The following is an 18,081-nucleotide window of genomic DNA, read 5'->3' as shown; positions in this document are numbered from 1 at the left end:
TGCGGGATCCTTAACCCACTGAACAAGGCCAGAGATTGAACCCGCAACCTCATGGTTCCTGGTCAGATTCGTTAACCACTGAGCCACGACGGGAACTCCAGAACAGTGAAAAGATTTTAAATGGATTGGGTCATTGGTACTCACAGGTGATGTGTATCCATATACTGTTACCAGGATAATAGAGTTGTTCTGAGGTCATTTGCCTGGCTTTAAATTCTGGTGCTTATAATTACTAGCCACACAACCTCAAACGGGATGCTTAAGCTCTGAGTCATTTTCCAAATAAGATTTGGTTAATAGTAGTGCCTACTTTTAGGGTTTAATTGAATATGTAGTGTTTAGTGCAAAATATTAGCCAGTGCTAAGTGGTCTGAGACATCTGCTAATAGCTACCAGAATCCAGATAGACTCTTCTACATCTGAAGCTGACCAGTTATCACAAGATAAATTCTTAGAGTAACCTGCCAGCTATATTTGAAGTAAAATAAGATCTTGGAGATACTTATCTTATTTCTGTTATATAAGCATAAGAAGTTTGAATAGAATTATGGAAGACATAGAGGGTTTTTCATAGAATTTGGAAATGGGGGAAAGGAGGTACTATGATAAACCATTGAAAATGAATTAAATGGCACATTAGTTCTGTCAGTTTCCTTTTTGGTCAGTTATCCTCCTGTGATAAGATTTTTGAATTGAAGTGTGTTTAAAAGCAAAACAAAAGTCATTGAGAAAATTGAAATAAAAAAGCATGGCTTAGAAAAAAGCTTTTCCTCTCTCCCCTTGAAAATACAATGATGGTTCAAACTTGACTAAGAGAATGTCAGCCTTTCACTATCAGTACTTGATGAGATAATAAGGAAGAGAGAGCTAAAAGTACTGCAGTTTATGAGTTCCCATCTTGGTGCAGCAGAAATGAATCCAACTAGGAAACGTGAGGTTGCGGGTTCGATCCCTGGCCTTGCTCAGTGGGTTAAGGATCCAGCGTTGCTATGAGCTGTGGTGTAGGTTGCAGACGGGACTTAGATCTCATGTTGCTGTGGCTGTGGTATAGGCCTGCAGCTGTAGCTCCAATTAGATCCCTAGCCTGGGAACCTCCATGTGCTGTGGGTGCAGCCCTAAAAAGACAAAAGACAAAAAATTTTTAAAAGATGCAGTTTAAAATTAAGTAATAAATTTATAGTAAATATATTTTTCCTGATAATGAATTTAGTGGTTAAGAAATGTTATCTTTTTCATATGATACACTATAAAATATTAGAAATTATTTCTTTATAGTAAAAGTATTTCAAATTTTAGGAAAGGGTTTATTTGGAATTATTGGTTAAACTTTATTTTAAATCTGGTTTTTGTCTGTATTGAGCCATATGTATGGCTATTACAGTGAAGTCATAGATCCTTAAGACAAGTAGTACATAGTTGTATAATTCAGAGAAATCGTTCATTGTTAGTAATAACAGCCATTACTTATTAGGCAGTTACTATGGACTAGGATTCTTGTTAAGTATTCAAAATACATTATTTAATTTTGTTAATATCCCTTGTACATATTGTGCTATAATGCTGCATTTTATTTAGTCATTTTTACAGAATATGAATATGTATTGTAAACTTTAGTGTCTGTTTTATCAATATTGTGTTTAAATATTGATTGCAAAATTTCTCTGATTTGGGGATATTTAAATATGCATTTCCTTTTTCCATGAGTTTATGAATCTTGAGTATTACATTGATTGAGAATTGTTTTCTTTTGTTGCAGAGTTGTAAGAGTAAATGGGTCCAGTAATTGGAATGACTCCAGAAAAGAGAGCTGAAACCCCAGGAGCTGAAAAGATTGCAGGACTGAGCCAGATTTACAAAATGGGAAGCTTGCCTGAAGCTGTTGATGCTGCCAGGCCAAAGGCTACTCTAGTGGACAGTGAGTCAGCAGATGATGAACTCACAAACTTGAACTGGCTTCATGAAAGTACTAATCTCCTAACAAACTTCACCTTTGGAAGTGAGGGTCTTCCAGTTGTTAGTCCATTGTATGACATAGAGGGAGATGATGTGCCATCCTTAGGACCAACATGCTATCAGAACCCAGAAAAAAAATCAGCAACTTCAAAGCCCCCATACTCCTTTAGTCTTCTCATTTATATGGCCATTGAACACTCTCCAAATAAATGTTTGCCTGTCAAAGAAATTTATAGCTGGATTCTGAACCGCTTCCCATATTTTGCAACTGCACCAACAGGCTGGAAGAATTCTGTTCGACATAATCTGTCTCTGAATAAGTGTTTTCAGAAAGTGGAAAGAAGCCATGGCAAGGTCAGTATTTATGAACATGTTAGGGATATTTGGGGAGAATTAACAGAGATCTTAAAATACAGGAAATCAAAGGAAGATGAAAAATATTCAAGTCACATTACTTCAGCTTGAGCTTAATTATATTCACCATTTGCTTGCACTTAAGATGTTTTTAAATTTCTTCAGTACTGATATAAACCTGGCAGAACTATATTCAGTCTACTATAGGTACATAAATTAGTTTTTTTAATGTTCCAACTTTCTATTCTTAGTTTCTGTAGTGTTCCTGTCACTATACTTATATTATTCTTATTTATTCAACATGACAGTCTCTGCCTTATAATTGGAATGTACTTGATATGGCTAGATTTAAATCTATCATTGCTACTAGTTTTCTTTCTTTTTTTTTTCTTTTTACGGCCATACCTGTGGCACATGGAAGTTCCCTGGCTCAGAGGTCGAATCAGAGCTGCAGCTGCCAGCCTACACCACAACCATAGCAACACCAGTTCTGAGCTGCAACTGTAACCTATGCTGCATCTTGCCAAAATGCTGGATCCTTAACCTACTGAGCAAGGCCAGGAATTGAACCCACATCTTCATGGACAGACATTACTTTCAGTTCTTAACCCACTGAATCACAACAGGAATTCCTACTTGTTTTCTATTTGCTGTATCTGTTCTTTTTCCCTTTTTTAACTTTCCCTGCCTGTTTGTCAATTGAGTATTTTTTATGATTCAGTTTTCTCTCTTCTAATGGCTTATTAGCTATTCCCTTTTCTTTTTTCTTTTCTTTTTAGTGGTTGCTCTACAGCTTTCAGTTTTTAATTTATTACAGTCTACCTTCAAATAATATTATTTCACTTATTATTTGGCCTTTTACAGAAAAAGTTGACTGATCCTGTTGCCCTATCTGGATTAATTGCTTTTTCCCAGAGAAGTTCATTTGACATTTCTTGTAGTTCAGGTCTACTAGCAATGGATTTTTTTTTTAAACCTTTTTGTGGGGGATGGGTATAGAATTATAGGTTGATAGTTATTGTTTTTTTTAAGTACTTCAAAGACATTATTCTCTTCTGCCTTGCATAGTTTCTGGTGAAACGTCTGCTGCCATTCTTTGTTCTTCTGTCTATAATGTTTTGTTTTTACTATCTGTCTAAAAGATTTTTCTTTTTATCACTACTTTGCAGAAGTTTGACTGCGATGTGCTTAGGTGTATTTTCCTTTATTTTTATCCTGCTTTGTTTTTTCAGAGATTCTTGGATCTGTGGTTTGTTGTCATTCATTAAATTTAGACATTTTTTGCTTGTTATCTCTTCAAATCATTCTTGTGGTTCACTGCCTACTTCTGGGGCTCCAAATAAAAATATATTAGACCATTTGCTGTTGTCTCACCCCTTGGTTGCTCCACCTCTCCTCCCATTCTTTTCTTTGTTTCAATTTGGATAACTTCGTTTTCTTTTTTCTTTTTTCTTTTAGGGCTACAACCATAGCATATGGAAGTTCCCAGGCAAGGGGTCCAGTCAGAGCTACAGCTGCCAGCCTATGCCACACCCACAGCAGTACTGGATTCAAGCAGTGTCTATGACTACACTGCAGCTTGCGGCAGCACGTGATCCTTAACCCACTGAGCAAGGCAAGGGATCAAACCTGAATCCTCATGGATACTAGTCGGGTTCGTTACCACTGAGCCACAACGGGAACTTCCAGTTTGGATAATTTCTATTGATCTTTCTATAGTTGCACTCTTTTCTCTGTTGTGTTCATTCTACTGATCAGCCTGATAAAATCTTCTTCATATATTTTAAGTATTTTCATTTTCCTTTTAAAAAATAGTCTCCATCTCGCTACTAAAATTTCCTACTAGATTTTTTTTTTTTTTTTTTTTTTTTTTTGCGGTTGTGGCATTCAGTGGCTTGATGTGAGGATCTCAGGTCCCAGACCAGGGATTGAACCTGGGCCACAGTCATAAAAGCACCGAATTCTGACCACTAGACCACCAGGGAACTCCCCTGAGCATATTAATCATAGCTATAGTGTCTTGTCTGTTAAGTTTAGTATGTGATCCATCTTTGGGTCTGGTTTTGCTAATTGTTTTAGCTCCTGTTTTTATGTGTTTCACAATTTTGGATTAAATGTCAGACATTGTAAAAGAATGGTAGAGACTGAGGTAAATAATATTTCTATCCAGAAACAGATATGCCTCTACTTGTATCTGGTTGTTAGTATGAACTGCTATTGGTCAATCTAGTTAATAATCGAGCTGGGTTTGGGTTTTGTTGTTGTCAGAGTTACCTTCAATGTACCACAGTCTTCACGTTCCTTATAGAGATAGACTGCTGATACTTTGTACTTTGGTGTGAGGCCTGGAATGTCAGGTGATTTTTCTCAGCATTCTGCTCCACCTTCATCTTTCAGCTTGTGACACATTTAAGGGTGGGAGAGGAGTTGAATATTTCTCTGTACTCTTACCCCTCCCTTACTTGCTCTTGCTTGATACTTGGTACAAGGTTCTTGATTTGAGCAGAGTAGGTTTCTCAGTTCTTCTGCTTTGATTCTAATCTTAAGCAGTCTTTGTATGCCTGTGCCTCAAGAGTGGGACTTTCCTTGTCTCCTCCATAAGTGGACAGTTTCTCCCATCTACTGAGAGTGAAGTCTAGAGTTACACTCATCACTAGTTATCTACATGAGGGTGGTGGTAGGCATATTGGACAGCACTATTTCAGAACTCAGTCCAATTTCCTGCTCGTTCCCATCATGGTAAGTAAATGTTGCCCAGTATCAGTGGGAAGTTCTGGGTACAAGTGAGTGACCATTTCCTTTCCCAGCCCAGTGACAGCAGATCTCTGCTTTGTGTCTTTGGAGGATTTGGGCATGAGAGTAGATTTCCTGCCCTTCTCCTGATGACACAAAGTACATTGCCTAATGTCAGTAAAGTATGAGAATAGCTGGGTTTTGTACTTTTCTCCCAATTGTAGCCATCCATTGCCTGGAACTAAGGTGAGGAGAGTATTTTTTCTCTCTGTCAGTGGCTGACAGCTTTTACTTCTTTTTGGAGCTTTGTCCAGGGTGTAGGCAGGTTTTGTGCCTCTCCTACAGTGACATCTGATCTCATCTTATGTTCACACAGGACCTAGAGTGTGAATGAGCTTTACCTAATATCCTTGCTCCAGTTTCAAACCTTGCTAGGTTCTGCACAACTATCTCCGTCTCCTTAGGACTCCTGCCCTGCCTATGGTCTTCTCTGAAGCATCGGATGGAGGCTTATGGGAAGATGCTGGCCAGTGTATGCACACTTACCTCCTGTCTGAGAAAGCCAAGGATGCTGAATTATCTTGCTAGCTCACACTTGGCTTTTAAGAATTTATTAAGAGGAGTTCCTGTCGTGGCGCAGTGGTTAATGAATCCGACTAGGAACCATGAGGTTGCGGGTTCAATCCCTGACCTTGCTCAGTGGGTTAACGATCCAGCGTTGCCGTGAGCTGTGGTATAGGTTGCAGACGCGGCTCGGATCCAGCGTTGCTGTGGCTCTGGCATAGGCCAGCAGCTACAGCTCCGATTAGACCCCTAGCCTGGGAACCTCCATATGCCGCAGGAGCGGCCCAAGAAATAGCAAAAAGACAAAAAAAAAAAAAAAAAAAAAAAGAATTTGTTAAGATTTGAGTATTTGTTGCGTTTTTTTTTTGTTTTTTTTTTTTTAACCTTTTGTTGTGACTGCCACTTTTTCTATGCTCTACGAAAGGTGAAATAATTTATGTTTCATCTCTCCTGACAGGGCCTGTCACACTTCAGAATTCAGTTCTTTCAGTTTTGCAGCTTTACCTCTCAAATAAGCTCATAAAATTTTTTTGTTTTTTTTCTTGTTAGGCTGGAAGTAATGTTCTTTTATGGCATTGTGTATCCCAAGCAAGTAGTAGCAGAACCCTCCTATTCTTATTTGGAATAAAAGTTAAAAGAGAAAGTAATTATATGTTTAGATAACTGAAGGATTTTATAGGACAATGCTGTTCAAACTTGAATGTACCTGCTGATCATCTGGGGATCTTGTTAAAATGCAGATCCTGCTTCAGCAAATCTAGGATGAGGACTGAGCCTTTCTCATTTCTAAGAGGCTCCCATGTGATTCTGATGCCTCTAATCCATGGGCACACCATGGGTAGCAAGACATTTGGATACATCATCTTACAACTGATTTAAAGAAGGTTGTATTAGTTATCTGTTGCTATGTAATAAATTGCTGTTATACATTTTCTACTGCACATGGAATATTTATGAAGACCGACTATGTGCTAGGCCATTAAAACTCAGCAGAGCAGTTTCAAAAGATCAATCTCTGTCATACCTAGCCTCCAAGATGGCCTCCAGATGAGCCTCGCCTTCTGACATTCATGCCCTTGTAGAGTTCCCTCCAATACTAAATGGGGTTGACTTGTGTATCCAAGAGGATATTGTGAAAATGATGGAGCATACCTTTTGAGATCATATAAGGTGTTATGGCTTCCATCTTGGGTTCCTGGATAATTAGTTCTATGGGAAGTCAGCTGCTACATCATAAGGACACTTAAGCAGCTCTATGGAGAAGCCCATGCGACGAGGAAGTAAGGCCTCCTGCCAAATAGCTGTGTGAGTGAGCCATTTTGAAAGCAGATTCTCCAGTCTCAGTCAGATTTTCCTTTCAGATAACTGAAAGTTTTGGAAATTTTGGATGTATCCTTTCCAGCATGCATCAAGTTTTATTTCTGAATTATATCACTTAATTCTTTTATAGTTTTAGGGCTTTTATGTTTATACTTATTTATTTATTTTGGCCTTTTGTCTTTTTAGGGCCACAGCATATGGAGGTTCCCAGGCTAGGGGTTGAATTGGAGCTGTAGTTGCTGGCCTATGTCACAGCCACAGCAATGCCAGATCCGAACATGTCTGCGACCTGTACCACAGCTCATGCCAATGCCGGATCCTTAACCCACTGAGCAAGGCCAGGGATCGAACCCACAACTTCATGGTTCCTAGTCGGATTCATTTCCACTGAACCACGATGGAAACTCCTATGTTTACACTTATGGTGGAACATTAAGGGGAACTGTCTACTAGGTATTTAGAAATATGAAAGAGGAATAGTGGTGATGTTATAGGATCAAAACTCTAAGTTTGGAAGTTACCAGCATTGCTTTTCAGTAGAAGTATGGTATAACAGAGGCCAAGGAGGGTAAGTTTAAGTGTGAATGAATAACGGTGTCAAATGTTGCAAATTTTTGAAAATAATTAGCTAAGAAAAGGTGATAGAGAAAAATAGCAGCCAAAAGATTAGAATTGAAAATGTATAAACAGTGGTGTATTGGTAAATATTTCACAAATGGGTAGGGGTAAGGATTGTAGCTTTCACAGATTTCCATGCTATAAATATTTCTAACATAGTCGTTTTCAAGCCACCAACATTCTGACATTAAAAGAACAAAAAACTGGGGAGTTCCTATGTGGCACAGCAGGAACAAATCTGACCAGGAACCACAAGGTTTCGGGTTCAATCCCTGGCCTTGCTCAGTGGGTTAAGGATCCAGTGTTGCCATGAGCTGTGGAGTAGGTCACAGACGCAGCTTGGATCTGGCGTTGCTATGGCTCTGGCGTAGGCCAGTGGCAACAGCTCTGATTGGACCTCTAGCCTAGGAATCTCCATATGCCGTGGGTGAGGCCCTAGAAAGACCAAAAAAAAAAAGAGTATAAACCCTCAGTGGGTTAAGGATCTGGCATTGCCATGAGCTGTCATATAGGTTACAGACCTGATTCAGATCCAGAGTTGCTGTGACTGTGGTACAGGCTGGCAGCTGTAGCTCCATTTGACCCCTAGCCTGGAAACTTCCATATGCTGCAGTGGCCCTTAAAAAAAGTAAAAAAGCTTAAAAAAAAACTCCAAAGAACAAAAAACTAGAGTTCCCTGGCGGTCAAGTGGTTAGGACTTGGTGCTTTCATTGCTGCAGCCCAGGTTCAATCCCTGGTCTAGGAACTGAGATCCTACATCAAGCCCCTGTGTGCGGCAGCCAAAAAAAAAAAAAAAAAAAAAAATAGAGGAAGCAGAAAACTAATTTGTTCTCATTAGATTGCAAGAAAATTTTTAAAGCTTTATAATTTCAAATCAGTCGAGGAGGGAGTTCCTGGTGTGGCTCAACAAAGACGAATCTGACCGATAACCATGAGGATGCAGGTTCAATCCCTGGACTCGCTCAGTGGGTTAAGGATCCAGGATTGCCTCGAGCTGTGGTGTAGGTCACAGACGAGGCTCAGATCTGGTATTGCTGTGGCTGTGACATAGACTGGGGACTACGGCTGATTCGACCCCTAGCCTGGGGACTTGCATATGCCATGGGTGCGGTCCTAAAAAGACAAAAAAAAAAAAAAAATTAGTCAAGTATATGGGGACATCAGTATCAGTAGTTTTTCACCATTGATAGGAGTATAAATTAGTATGAACATTCTTAAGGACAACTTAATAGTTGTTATTAGGATTAGAAACATGCATATCCTTTGATCTAGTCGGTAAGATTCTTATTTCTCCCCTAAAGTCAAATTCATACTTGCACACAAGGAGATGTATATAAGAATATCCACTGCAGTATTGTTTGTAATAGAAGTTGCAGAACAGTATATCCAGTGTGGTATAATTTGTAGTAGTGACCAAAAGGGATTTTTTCTTGTACATAATTTTTTTTTTTTTTTTTTTTTTTTTTTTGCTTTTTAGGGCTGCACTTGTAGCATATGGAAGTTCCCGGGCTAGGAGTCACATGAGAGCTGCATCTGCTGTTCTACGCCACAGCCACAGCAACTTGGGGTCTGAGCCACATCTGCTATCTACACCACAGCTCACGGCAACACTAGATCCTTAACCCACTGAGCAGGTCCAGGGATCGAACCTACATCCTAATGGATACTAGTTGGGTTTGTTTCTGCTGAGCCACAATGGGAACTTCTAATTTATTTAATTGTGTGCATCATTTATATAACTAACCTGAGCATTTTTCAATGCTTAGAGAAAGAAAGGAATTAAGGAAGTGAGAGCTGGTGAGTGGTAAAACATACAGTCCAAATTTCAGGGAGCTTGTGATAAAAAAAAATCAACTATTGTGTTAATAAAGAATAGGAGGATAAATACTTGTAATATATTGGAGCAAAAATGAGTTGGCTATCACCAAAAGTTAGGGTGAGAGAAAATGAACTGGTAGGTGATAGTCTGCACAAAAGTTATTGGATCACTTTGCTTAAATGTCTGAAATTTAGGCAGAAAGTAATATAAACAAGTAGGAGTGGGAATGCTTGTGGATTTTTTTTTAATTTATGAAATACTTGAATCAGTGCCTCAAAATGATAGTATTTCTCTTCCAATCAGTAGAAGGCAAGTTAGTTATACTTATTTCCTTTAAATGTTGGGATTGAATTTGGCAACCTTGGAAGTGCTTTTCATATGAATAGCTGTTATCTAGAGATGATTACCTCAAAAGGCAAGATGACAAAGGTTTAGGTCAAACTAAAAACTGATACTGATATCCAACCAGCTGGTATAGCTGCTAAAAGTTCTCCACCCCGTCTATACCATAGTTACCACTCTTGGTTTGGCATTTATCTGCTTCAGGATTTTAAATGGTATTTTTTGGTTTGGGTTTTGTTTTTATGTTTTAAATGTTAACATTGAAATCTTAGAAATCTGCATTTCCAACTTTTTATAAAAGCCAAACTAAAACATTTAATATGAGATTTTAGCTGAGAAACATGAAATTAGAACTTTTGCCTGGTTTCTGAACCAGTTTTAGTCTGTGCATTTTCTTGTGATGATTTCCTTTAATAGCTGAATCCCAAGAAAGGAAGTCATGCTAGCCACCGTAAATTAACAATATAGGAGTCCCCATGGTCGCTCAGCTTACGAACCAGGCTAGTATCCATGAAGATGCAGGTTCAGTCCCTGGCCTTGCTCAGTGGAATCCCTGGCTTTACTCAGTGGGTTTAGGATCCAGCATTGCTGTGAGCTGTGGTTTAGGTCACAGATGTGGCGCAGATCCTTCGTTGCTGTGACTATGGTGTAGGCCCGCAGCTACAGCTCCGATTAGACCCCTAGCCTGGGAACTTGGATACGCCATAGGTGAGGCCCTAAAAAGCAAAAAAAAAAAAAAAAAAAGAAGAAGAAGAAGAAAAGTTAAAATATAAGCAAGAGTTATGAATGCCCTTTAAAATTCAGTGGTTTTAAAAACCACTGAGAAGGTAGTCAAGAGAAGAAATTCTGTTAAATTGTACAGGGCAAGTACATAACATTTCAGGAATACTGAACATTGTTTCTTCTCCTAATCTTTACAACTTCCATTGAGACAAATCTTTTTAAAGTTCAGTATTCCTCATTTCTTCAAAACCTTCAGTGGTTCTTTACCAAATAAGTCCAGAAGGTTTAGAGTTCCAGCATGCAAACTAGTACATGAGAGGACGCACATTTCCTGTTTTCATTGCACAAAATGTATCTTGTTATAGGCAAAAATTTTTAAAACAATACTTAACTTCTAAAACTCTTTATTATTTCTGTTCCATCATTTAACCACAATAAAGACGCCAAGTTTTTAAGTGAGACTTAGTTTAAAAATAAGTTCCTTTTTGCTCTAGAGTCAAAAACATAGATTAGCAAATACACAATTTTATCTCGTTACTGATAGTTTGTGAACAGACCCAGTGAACGGAAGTGCTGCCATGGTAACATAAACCAGACTGTTATTTGGAGACCTTACTCAAGACTTAACTGCCCTGAACTGCAAATTTTCAGTACCAGTTCTTCCATTTTGCTATTTCAAGGAAATAACAATTCTTCTATGATCAAAATAATTTGCAATTCTCTCACAATAGAATTTAAAAAGTAGATTTGAACTAAACTGCTTCTAGGAGTATAATCTCAGGAAAACCAAGATAGAACGTGGCTAGAGTTATTAAAATAATTTCTTAGTCAATATGAAAAATAATTCATGCATATATTTCTCTATGAAACTAAAGTAGTTTGGGGGCAAAGGATATTCTGCCAACATTATAAAGTTTTATTTCGCTCTCATCAAAACACATTTACTGGAGTTCCTGTCGTGGCTCAGTGGTTAACAAATCGGACCAGGGACCATGAGGTTGCGGGTTCCATCCCTGGCCTTGCTCAGTGGGTTAAGGATCCGGCGTTGCCGTGAGCTGTGGTGTAGGTCACAGACATGGCTCGGATCCCGAGTTGCTGTGGCTGTGGCTGTGGGGAAGTCCAGTGGCTTCAGCTCCGATTAGACCCCTAGCCTGGGAACCTCCATATGCCGCAGGAACGGCCCTAGAAATGGCAAAAAGAAAAAGAAAAAAAAAAATTATAAAGCTTCCTTTGGGAAAAAGTTAAAATTCCAAATACCTGTTTAGTGCAGTTCATGTTGCTATCTTTCTGCTGTAGGCCAGGAAGAGTTTCACCTGATAGTGTGGTGTGTTTCTATATTACCTTGTGGTATGATACTCATAGTTTTTCTTTTCCTATAATGTTTAAGTTGCTAGGATGTTAAAAACTGCCTTACCAGCAATTATCATACTTTTCTTCACACAAGAACTTTTTCCCCCTTCTTGGTTTGGTTTATCTCTTGTTTTTTTCTACCTAACTTTTTTCTCTCTTTTTTCTTTTTAGGCCCACACCTGTGGCATATGGAAGTTTCCAGGCTAGGGGTCAAATTGCTACAGCTGCCAGCCTACGCCACAGCCTTAGCAATGTCAGATCCAAGCCACATCTGTGACTTACTCTGCAGCTTGTGGCAACACCAGATCCTTAACCCACTGAGGCCAGGGATCAAACCCGCATCCTCATGGAGGTTTTTTAACCTCCTGAGCCTCGACGGAAATTCCTCACTTTTTCCTCTTATTCAAAATTGATTTTTGTTCTTATTGTTGATGTTTTAAAAACCCCCTCATCTCTTAGAAGAAAAAGAGTAGGAATATATTGTTATTAAACCATATAAATTCTTATTATATGCCAATTTCAATATAACCCCTTAGTATTCACTTATTTTGTACTTCTGTGTCACTTACATATGAATTACCTTATTTGAATCTCATCAAAACTCAGTGAAATGACCGTTTTTTTATTTTATGGATAAAATGTAAATGGAAAATATGAAGTATGACTCTTAGAGATTAAATGATTTGTCCAGTATCACGTAGCCAATCAATAACCAATGGTTAAGACTTCAGTTTAAACCTGTTAACAGTGTTCTTTTAATTACGCCGTTCTGCTATAATGATTGTGACATGATATTCAGAGATTAAAAAAAAAAAAAAGAGCCTTAGTAATAGACTGATATTACCTTGGAAAAGAGTTCAGGAAATGAAAGCAACCTGGAATTCATCACTTTAAATCTTCACCAATTATAATAGCTTAAATCATACAAGCAAAAAGGAGCAGGAGATCAGGACATGTGTAAATTGTATTGTTGTCTAAGTAATTGTTAATGTAGTTGTGTAGTGTATTTCAAATTTTAAGAACGGGTTTTTTAAATAGAAATGGTGTAATATAAAAATAAAAATTAGGGAGTTCCCATCGTGGCTCAGCAGTTAATGAACCCAACTAGTATTCGCATACCTGGCATCTCTCAGTGGGTTAAGGATCCTGGTGGTGTAGATCGCAGACATGGCTCGGATTCCAAGTTTCTGTGGCTGTGAACTAGGCTGGCAGCTGCAGCTCCAGTTCGACCCTAGCCTGGGAACTTCCATATGCCACATGTGCGGCCGTAAAAAGACAAAAAAAGAAAAAGAAAAAACAAAAAGTAGTAACAGTTTGAATCTCATCAATCTTGTGAATTAGTTCTGAGGTTCTGAGGAAATTTTGTACATCATGATGGGAGAGGGGTCAGGTTATATCTTATATTTTTGACATTTGTATCTTCAAAAGATTTATTAAATATCTGAAAATATTTATTAAAATTTAATATCAACAACTGGTAGAATAGAAACAGAAACAAATGGAGTTCCCGTTGTGGCTCAGTAGTTAACGAATCCAACTAGGAACAATGAGGTTGCGGATTTAATCCCTGGCCTTGCTCAGTGGGTTAAGGATCTAGCGTTGCTGTGAGCTGTGGTGTAGGTCACAGACAAGGCTCTTGGATCCCACATTGCTGTGTCTCTGGTGTAGGCCAGCCATCTTTTTATTAAATTGTTTCTTTAAATTTAAACAGCTTAAATGGGGAGTTAAGCACTTGTGTTAATGTTATTAAGTTATTTTTTTTGAAGCATCACCTAATATGTTCCTTATCACTTTTAGGGGAATGACACTACTTGATTTTTTTCTTGTTTTTTCTATAACAATAATGATAATGGCTAACATTTGTTGACATCTTAGCATGTAGAGGGTGGTCTTGTACAGCCCTTCTTGCTGTTCTCTGCCAATCTAGGGTTGTATTATTCTCCAGACCATGATGTGAATGGCATGTCCTAGAGTTGTACAGTCCTGGGGCCCTGTGTGCCATGCACTGTGCAGAGTACTTTATGCATAGTTTAATCCAGGGAACAACCCTGTAAAGTAGGTACTATTATTATCCATACCTTACAAATAAAGGAATAATGAATGGCCCAGAGAAATAGAGATTAGTTAGCCTTCTGCAGATCATACAGTGGGTAAATGGCAAAGCTGAGTGTAGGAACTCAGGCAGTCTGCCTCCAAGGCTTTCAGTTACACAGTGGCATTCCTAGCAAGTTTACTTCAATTTTTGCATTGTACACAAAAAGTACTATTGGGTTTTTTTCCCCATACACACTTATTAAAAACATTCAGACTCTGATTTTGTGTGTCTTAAAGTTCCAGGTTATTAATTCTTGTGTATTTCATTCTAGGTTAATGGAAAAGGTTCCTTATGGTGTGTTGATCCAGAATATAAACCCAACCTTATGCAGGCACTGAAAAAGCAACCTTTTCCCTCAAAATCAACATTTTACATCCCTCCTGCATCACCACAAAGGTACAGGATCTTCCATATAAATGTCAGTGGTGGAGTATTCCTTTGGTGCAGCGGGTTAAGGATCTGGTGTTGTCACTGCAGCAGTTTGGGTCGCTGTTGTGGCTCCAGTTCAGATCCAGGTCCTGGCCCAGGAACTTACACATGCTGCAGGTGCAGCCAAAAAAAAAAAAAAAAAAAAAAAAAAGGTCAGTGGTGATATCTAAAATTTCAGTGTATGATATGGAGAATCTTTAACAAAGTTTTAGGGTTTGGTTTTTTGTCTTTAATTACACAGAGAATTATTTATGGATAAGACATTAGCCTAAGGCATTTTTACTTACAGTCCAACTTATATAATTAGGAAACGGGATATTGGAGAGATGAGAACATACATTCTGGAAAATGTAATCAATACTGAAAATATTCTAACTAAACTCTGAAGACAGTTATAACATGATTTCAGGTGCCTGAAGCCTTTTTGTAAAGGTTAAATCATTTTAATTGTCTGAAGTGCTAATGTGACCTAAAGACACAAGAAAGTAAGAGTATATTTAAAATATTTTAAATAAGATGATTAAGATAAGTTTGTCATTACAACATTTTTATATACATATTTATTTTTCTTTTTTTTTTTTTTTTTTTTTTTTTTTTTTTTTTGTCCTTTTAGGGTTGCACCCATGGCATATGGAAGTTCCCAGGCTAGGGGTAGAGTTGGAATTGTAGCTTCCAGCCTGTGCCACAGCCACAGCAATGCCAGATCCTTAACCCACCGATCGAGGCCTGAGATCAAACCTGTATCCTCATGGATACTAGTCAGGTTCATTATTGCTGAGCTACAACGGGAACTCCTCTTCTTCTATTTTAAGCTTTTTTTCCTTCACAGTATGTTTAATATTTGAAAACTATATATTCAAGTCTCAAATTTTAAAATGCGGTCAAGTAAAATAATGCTTTAGTGTTTTTATTTGTTTTGTTTCTGTTGGTACATATAGTTATGATGACTTTCCTTGGCTTTTATTTTCAAACTCAGTCATCAGCAAATTGGTCATATAGCTTTCCCATTTTAAGTTGAATCTGAAAATTGCATCATGTCTTTAAATCTGATTGTTCCCTTTTCTTAAACCTTCAGAATCTTTTTGTTGAATTTTATTACATATATTCATTTGAGTTGAAAATGACAGATTTTTTTTTTTTTCTTTTTAGGGCCATACCTGCAGCATGTGGAGGTTTCTAGGCTAGTGGTTGAATTGAAGCTTTAGCTGTTGGCTTACATACACCACAGCCACAGCAACACAGGATCTGAGCTGCGTCTGCAACCTACACCACAGTTCATAGCAATGCCGGATCCTTAACCCACTGAGTAAGGCCAGGGATTGAACCTGTATCCTCATGGATACTAGTTGGGTTTGTTAACCACTGAGCCAAGACAGGAACTCTCTCTTTTTTTTTTTTTTTGGTAAATACTTTTAAGGATAATCTATAATGGGTGATATTTTTAAGTTTTAAGCTGTTTAATAAAATAATAAATGGAAATTTTGAAACATAAAAATAGGGAGAAAGAGTGAACTCCCAGTTGCAACAATTTTCACCATTTCCTATAGTGTTGAATTTCTTTTTCTTTTTTTTTGTCTTTTGTCTTTTTAGGGCCACACCTGGGGCATATGGAGGTTCCCAGCCTAGGGGTCTAATCAGAGCTGTTGTTGCCAGCCCACGCCAGAGCCAAAGCAACGTGGGATCTGAGTCATGTCTGGGACCTACACCACAGCTCATGGCAACACCGGATCTTTAACCCACTGAGGATGGCCATGGATCCAACCCAAAACCTCATGGTTCCTAGTCAGATTCGTTTCCACTGTGCCAAGATGGGAACTCCTATAGTGTTTAATTTCTTAAAGTATTAGATAACTTTTAGAGGAGTAATTGTAGCTGAGATACAGTAAAAAAAAAAAAAAAAAAAAAAAAAAAAATTAGTAAGACTAAAGTTGAAATGCCAGTAATATATATAGTTATTGAGATTTTAAGTTTATTTACTGTATTGGATTAGAAGGATCATTGTAGCAAGAATTGGTTTATCCTTATGAAATGAAATCTAAAAAAGATGTTATCAGAATTTATATTCTCATTGTTTGGAAATGATACCATCTTTATTAGTTAATGTTGGTGCTTATGAGGTGTCCTAGTTAAAAATAATAACAATTAAGGAACTAATGGTAAGTTCTGCTGATGATCCTTTCATGTTTTATTAGTGATGTTAATGTTTTATTAAAAATTAAATGGTGACATACCTAATTGAGAATCTACTGTTGTCACTGCAGCAGCTTGCCTCACAGCTGTGGTATGGAATTGATACCTGGCCCAGGTATTTCCATATGCCTGGACATGGCCAAAAAAAAAAAAAAAAAAAAAAAAAAACAAAAACAAATTAAATGAGAGAATTGGCACTCTTCTTTGGATATTGTCAAAAACACACTCTCCTGTGCCTTTTATATGATCACTTTCATGTTTATATTTTTTGGCTTTATCATGTTTACGTGTTAGAGATGATTTTGTAGTTTAAAGATAGGTAGATAAAACAACAGTATAAAGGTTTTAATCTTTGACTTAAAACATTGCCTTAATATTTTAAGAAACATTTTCTCTTTGTCATTGTTTGGCCAAACGACAGTTGCAGCTGACATAGCTTTGTGTTTAATTGGTAAGTCTGAGGAAGAAATGAGCTATGATTTATGTAAAACTGTGACTGGAAATAGACTTTTAACTTAGCAAAACAATGAAAAAATGAAAAACAAAAAACAGATCTTTGGAGTTCCCACCTTGGCACAGTGGAAACAAATCTGACTAGGAACCATGAGGTTGCAGGTTCTATCCCTGGCCCTGCTCAGTGGGTTAAGGATCTGGTATTGCTGTGGCTCTGTTGTAGGCCGACCACAACAACAGCTCTGATTAGACCCCTAGCCTGGGAACCTCTGTGTGCTATGGGTGCGGCCCTAAAAAGACAAAAACAAAACAAAACAGATCTTTTTTATACTTACCACAAATTTCAAAGAAAAGAAGTAGTTTGTCCCCAGAATGTTTTAATTTGGGGAATTAAAATGTATGTACTGATATCTTCATAAATATAGAAAGTTTAATTTGATAATTATTAATTAAATCAGAAACTTATGTGTTTTTTTGTCATGACTATACAGTCTTCCTTAAACATTTGTTTTGATAAACACTTTCATGTCTGTAGTAACACCTGTATTAATATCATATCAAACTTAGACATGCAGTACCAAATCAGACAGTAACTATTACTTATTGTAGTTACAGCCATTTAAAATTCATTATTCTTATTTAATTATCATAGCAATCCTATGTGGGAGGTTTAATGATTCCTGTTTTACAAATGAAGAAACTAAGACATTAATTATTTTGCCTAAGAATGTCCAAATAGTTCTGATTTAAACCTCGGTCTTATGCTCTTTCTGCTTTGGCAGACTCTTTCTAAAGTACTAGCAAAGAAAAACAGATAAAAATAGTTTGTATTTTTTATTGTACAGTTTAGTTGTATTTGCAACCACATTCTTTAAAATGTGAAATAAAGATTTTTACAAGTAACTTACTTCTATTTTTCAGTGGTTCTTTATCACCTCACTACTTAAGCTCTGTACTCAAGCAGAACCAGGTGCGAACTCTCAAAGGTATGTGAAAGATCAGTTTTTAAATTATAAAACCTCAGGTCAAAATCAGAATTTTTGTTTAATTCTTTTCTTTCTTTTTTTTTTTTTTTTTAAGGCCTGCATTCGTGGAATGTGGAAGTTCCCAGGCTAGGGGTTAAATCGGAGCTGCAGCT

At 37.5% G+C, this 18,081-nt stretch overlaps 1 protein-coding gene across 4 annotated transcripts in view; it reads left to right on the top strand.

Moving 5' to 3' along the window:
* Window positions 1-18,081, top strand: part of FOXN2 (forkhead box N2) — a 68,338-nt gene that overhangs the window by 35,575 nt on the left and 14,682 nt on the right. For all 4 annotated transcript variants that reach the window (XM_013987898.2, XM_003125154.6, XM_021087542.1 and 1 more), the window contains 3 exons: window positions 1,757-2,307; window positions 14,143-14,267; window positions 17,865-17,929. In XM_013987898.2, the coding sequence (XP_013843352.1) occupies window positions 1,771-2,307; window positions 14,143-14,267; window positions 17,865-17,929 (727 nt within the window). In that variant the 5' untranslated portion in view covers window positions 1,757-1,770. The remainder of the gene's footprint in view (window positions 1-1,756; window positions 2,308-14,142; window positions 14,268-17,864; window positions 17,930-18,081) is intronic.

This window comes from Sus scrofa, chromosome 3, assembly GCF_000003025.6.
Source record: "Sus scrofa isolate TJ Tabasco breed Duroc chromosome 3, Sscrofa11.1, whole genome shotgun sequence".
Taxonomy (NCBI): Eukaryota; Metazoa; Chordata; class Mammalia; order Artiodactyla; family Suidae; genus Sus; species Sus scrofa.
The sequence above is the reverse complement of the archived record's forward strand: the minus strand, read 5'-3'. Positions and strand labels throughout refer to the sequence as shown.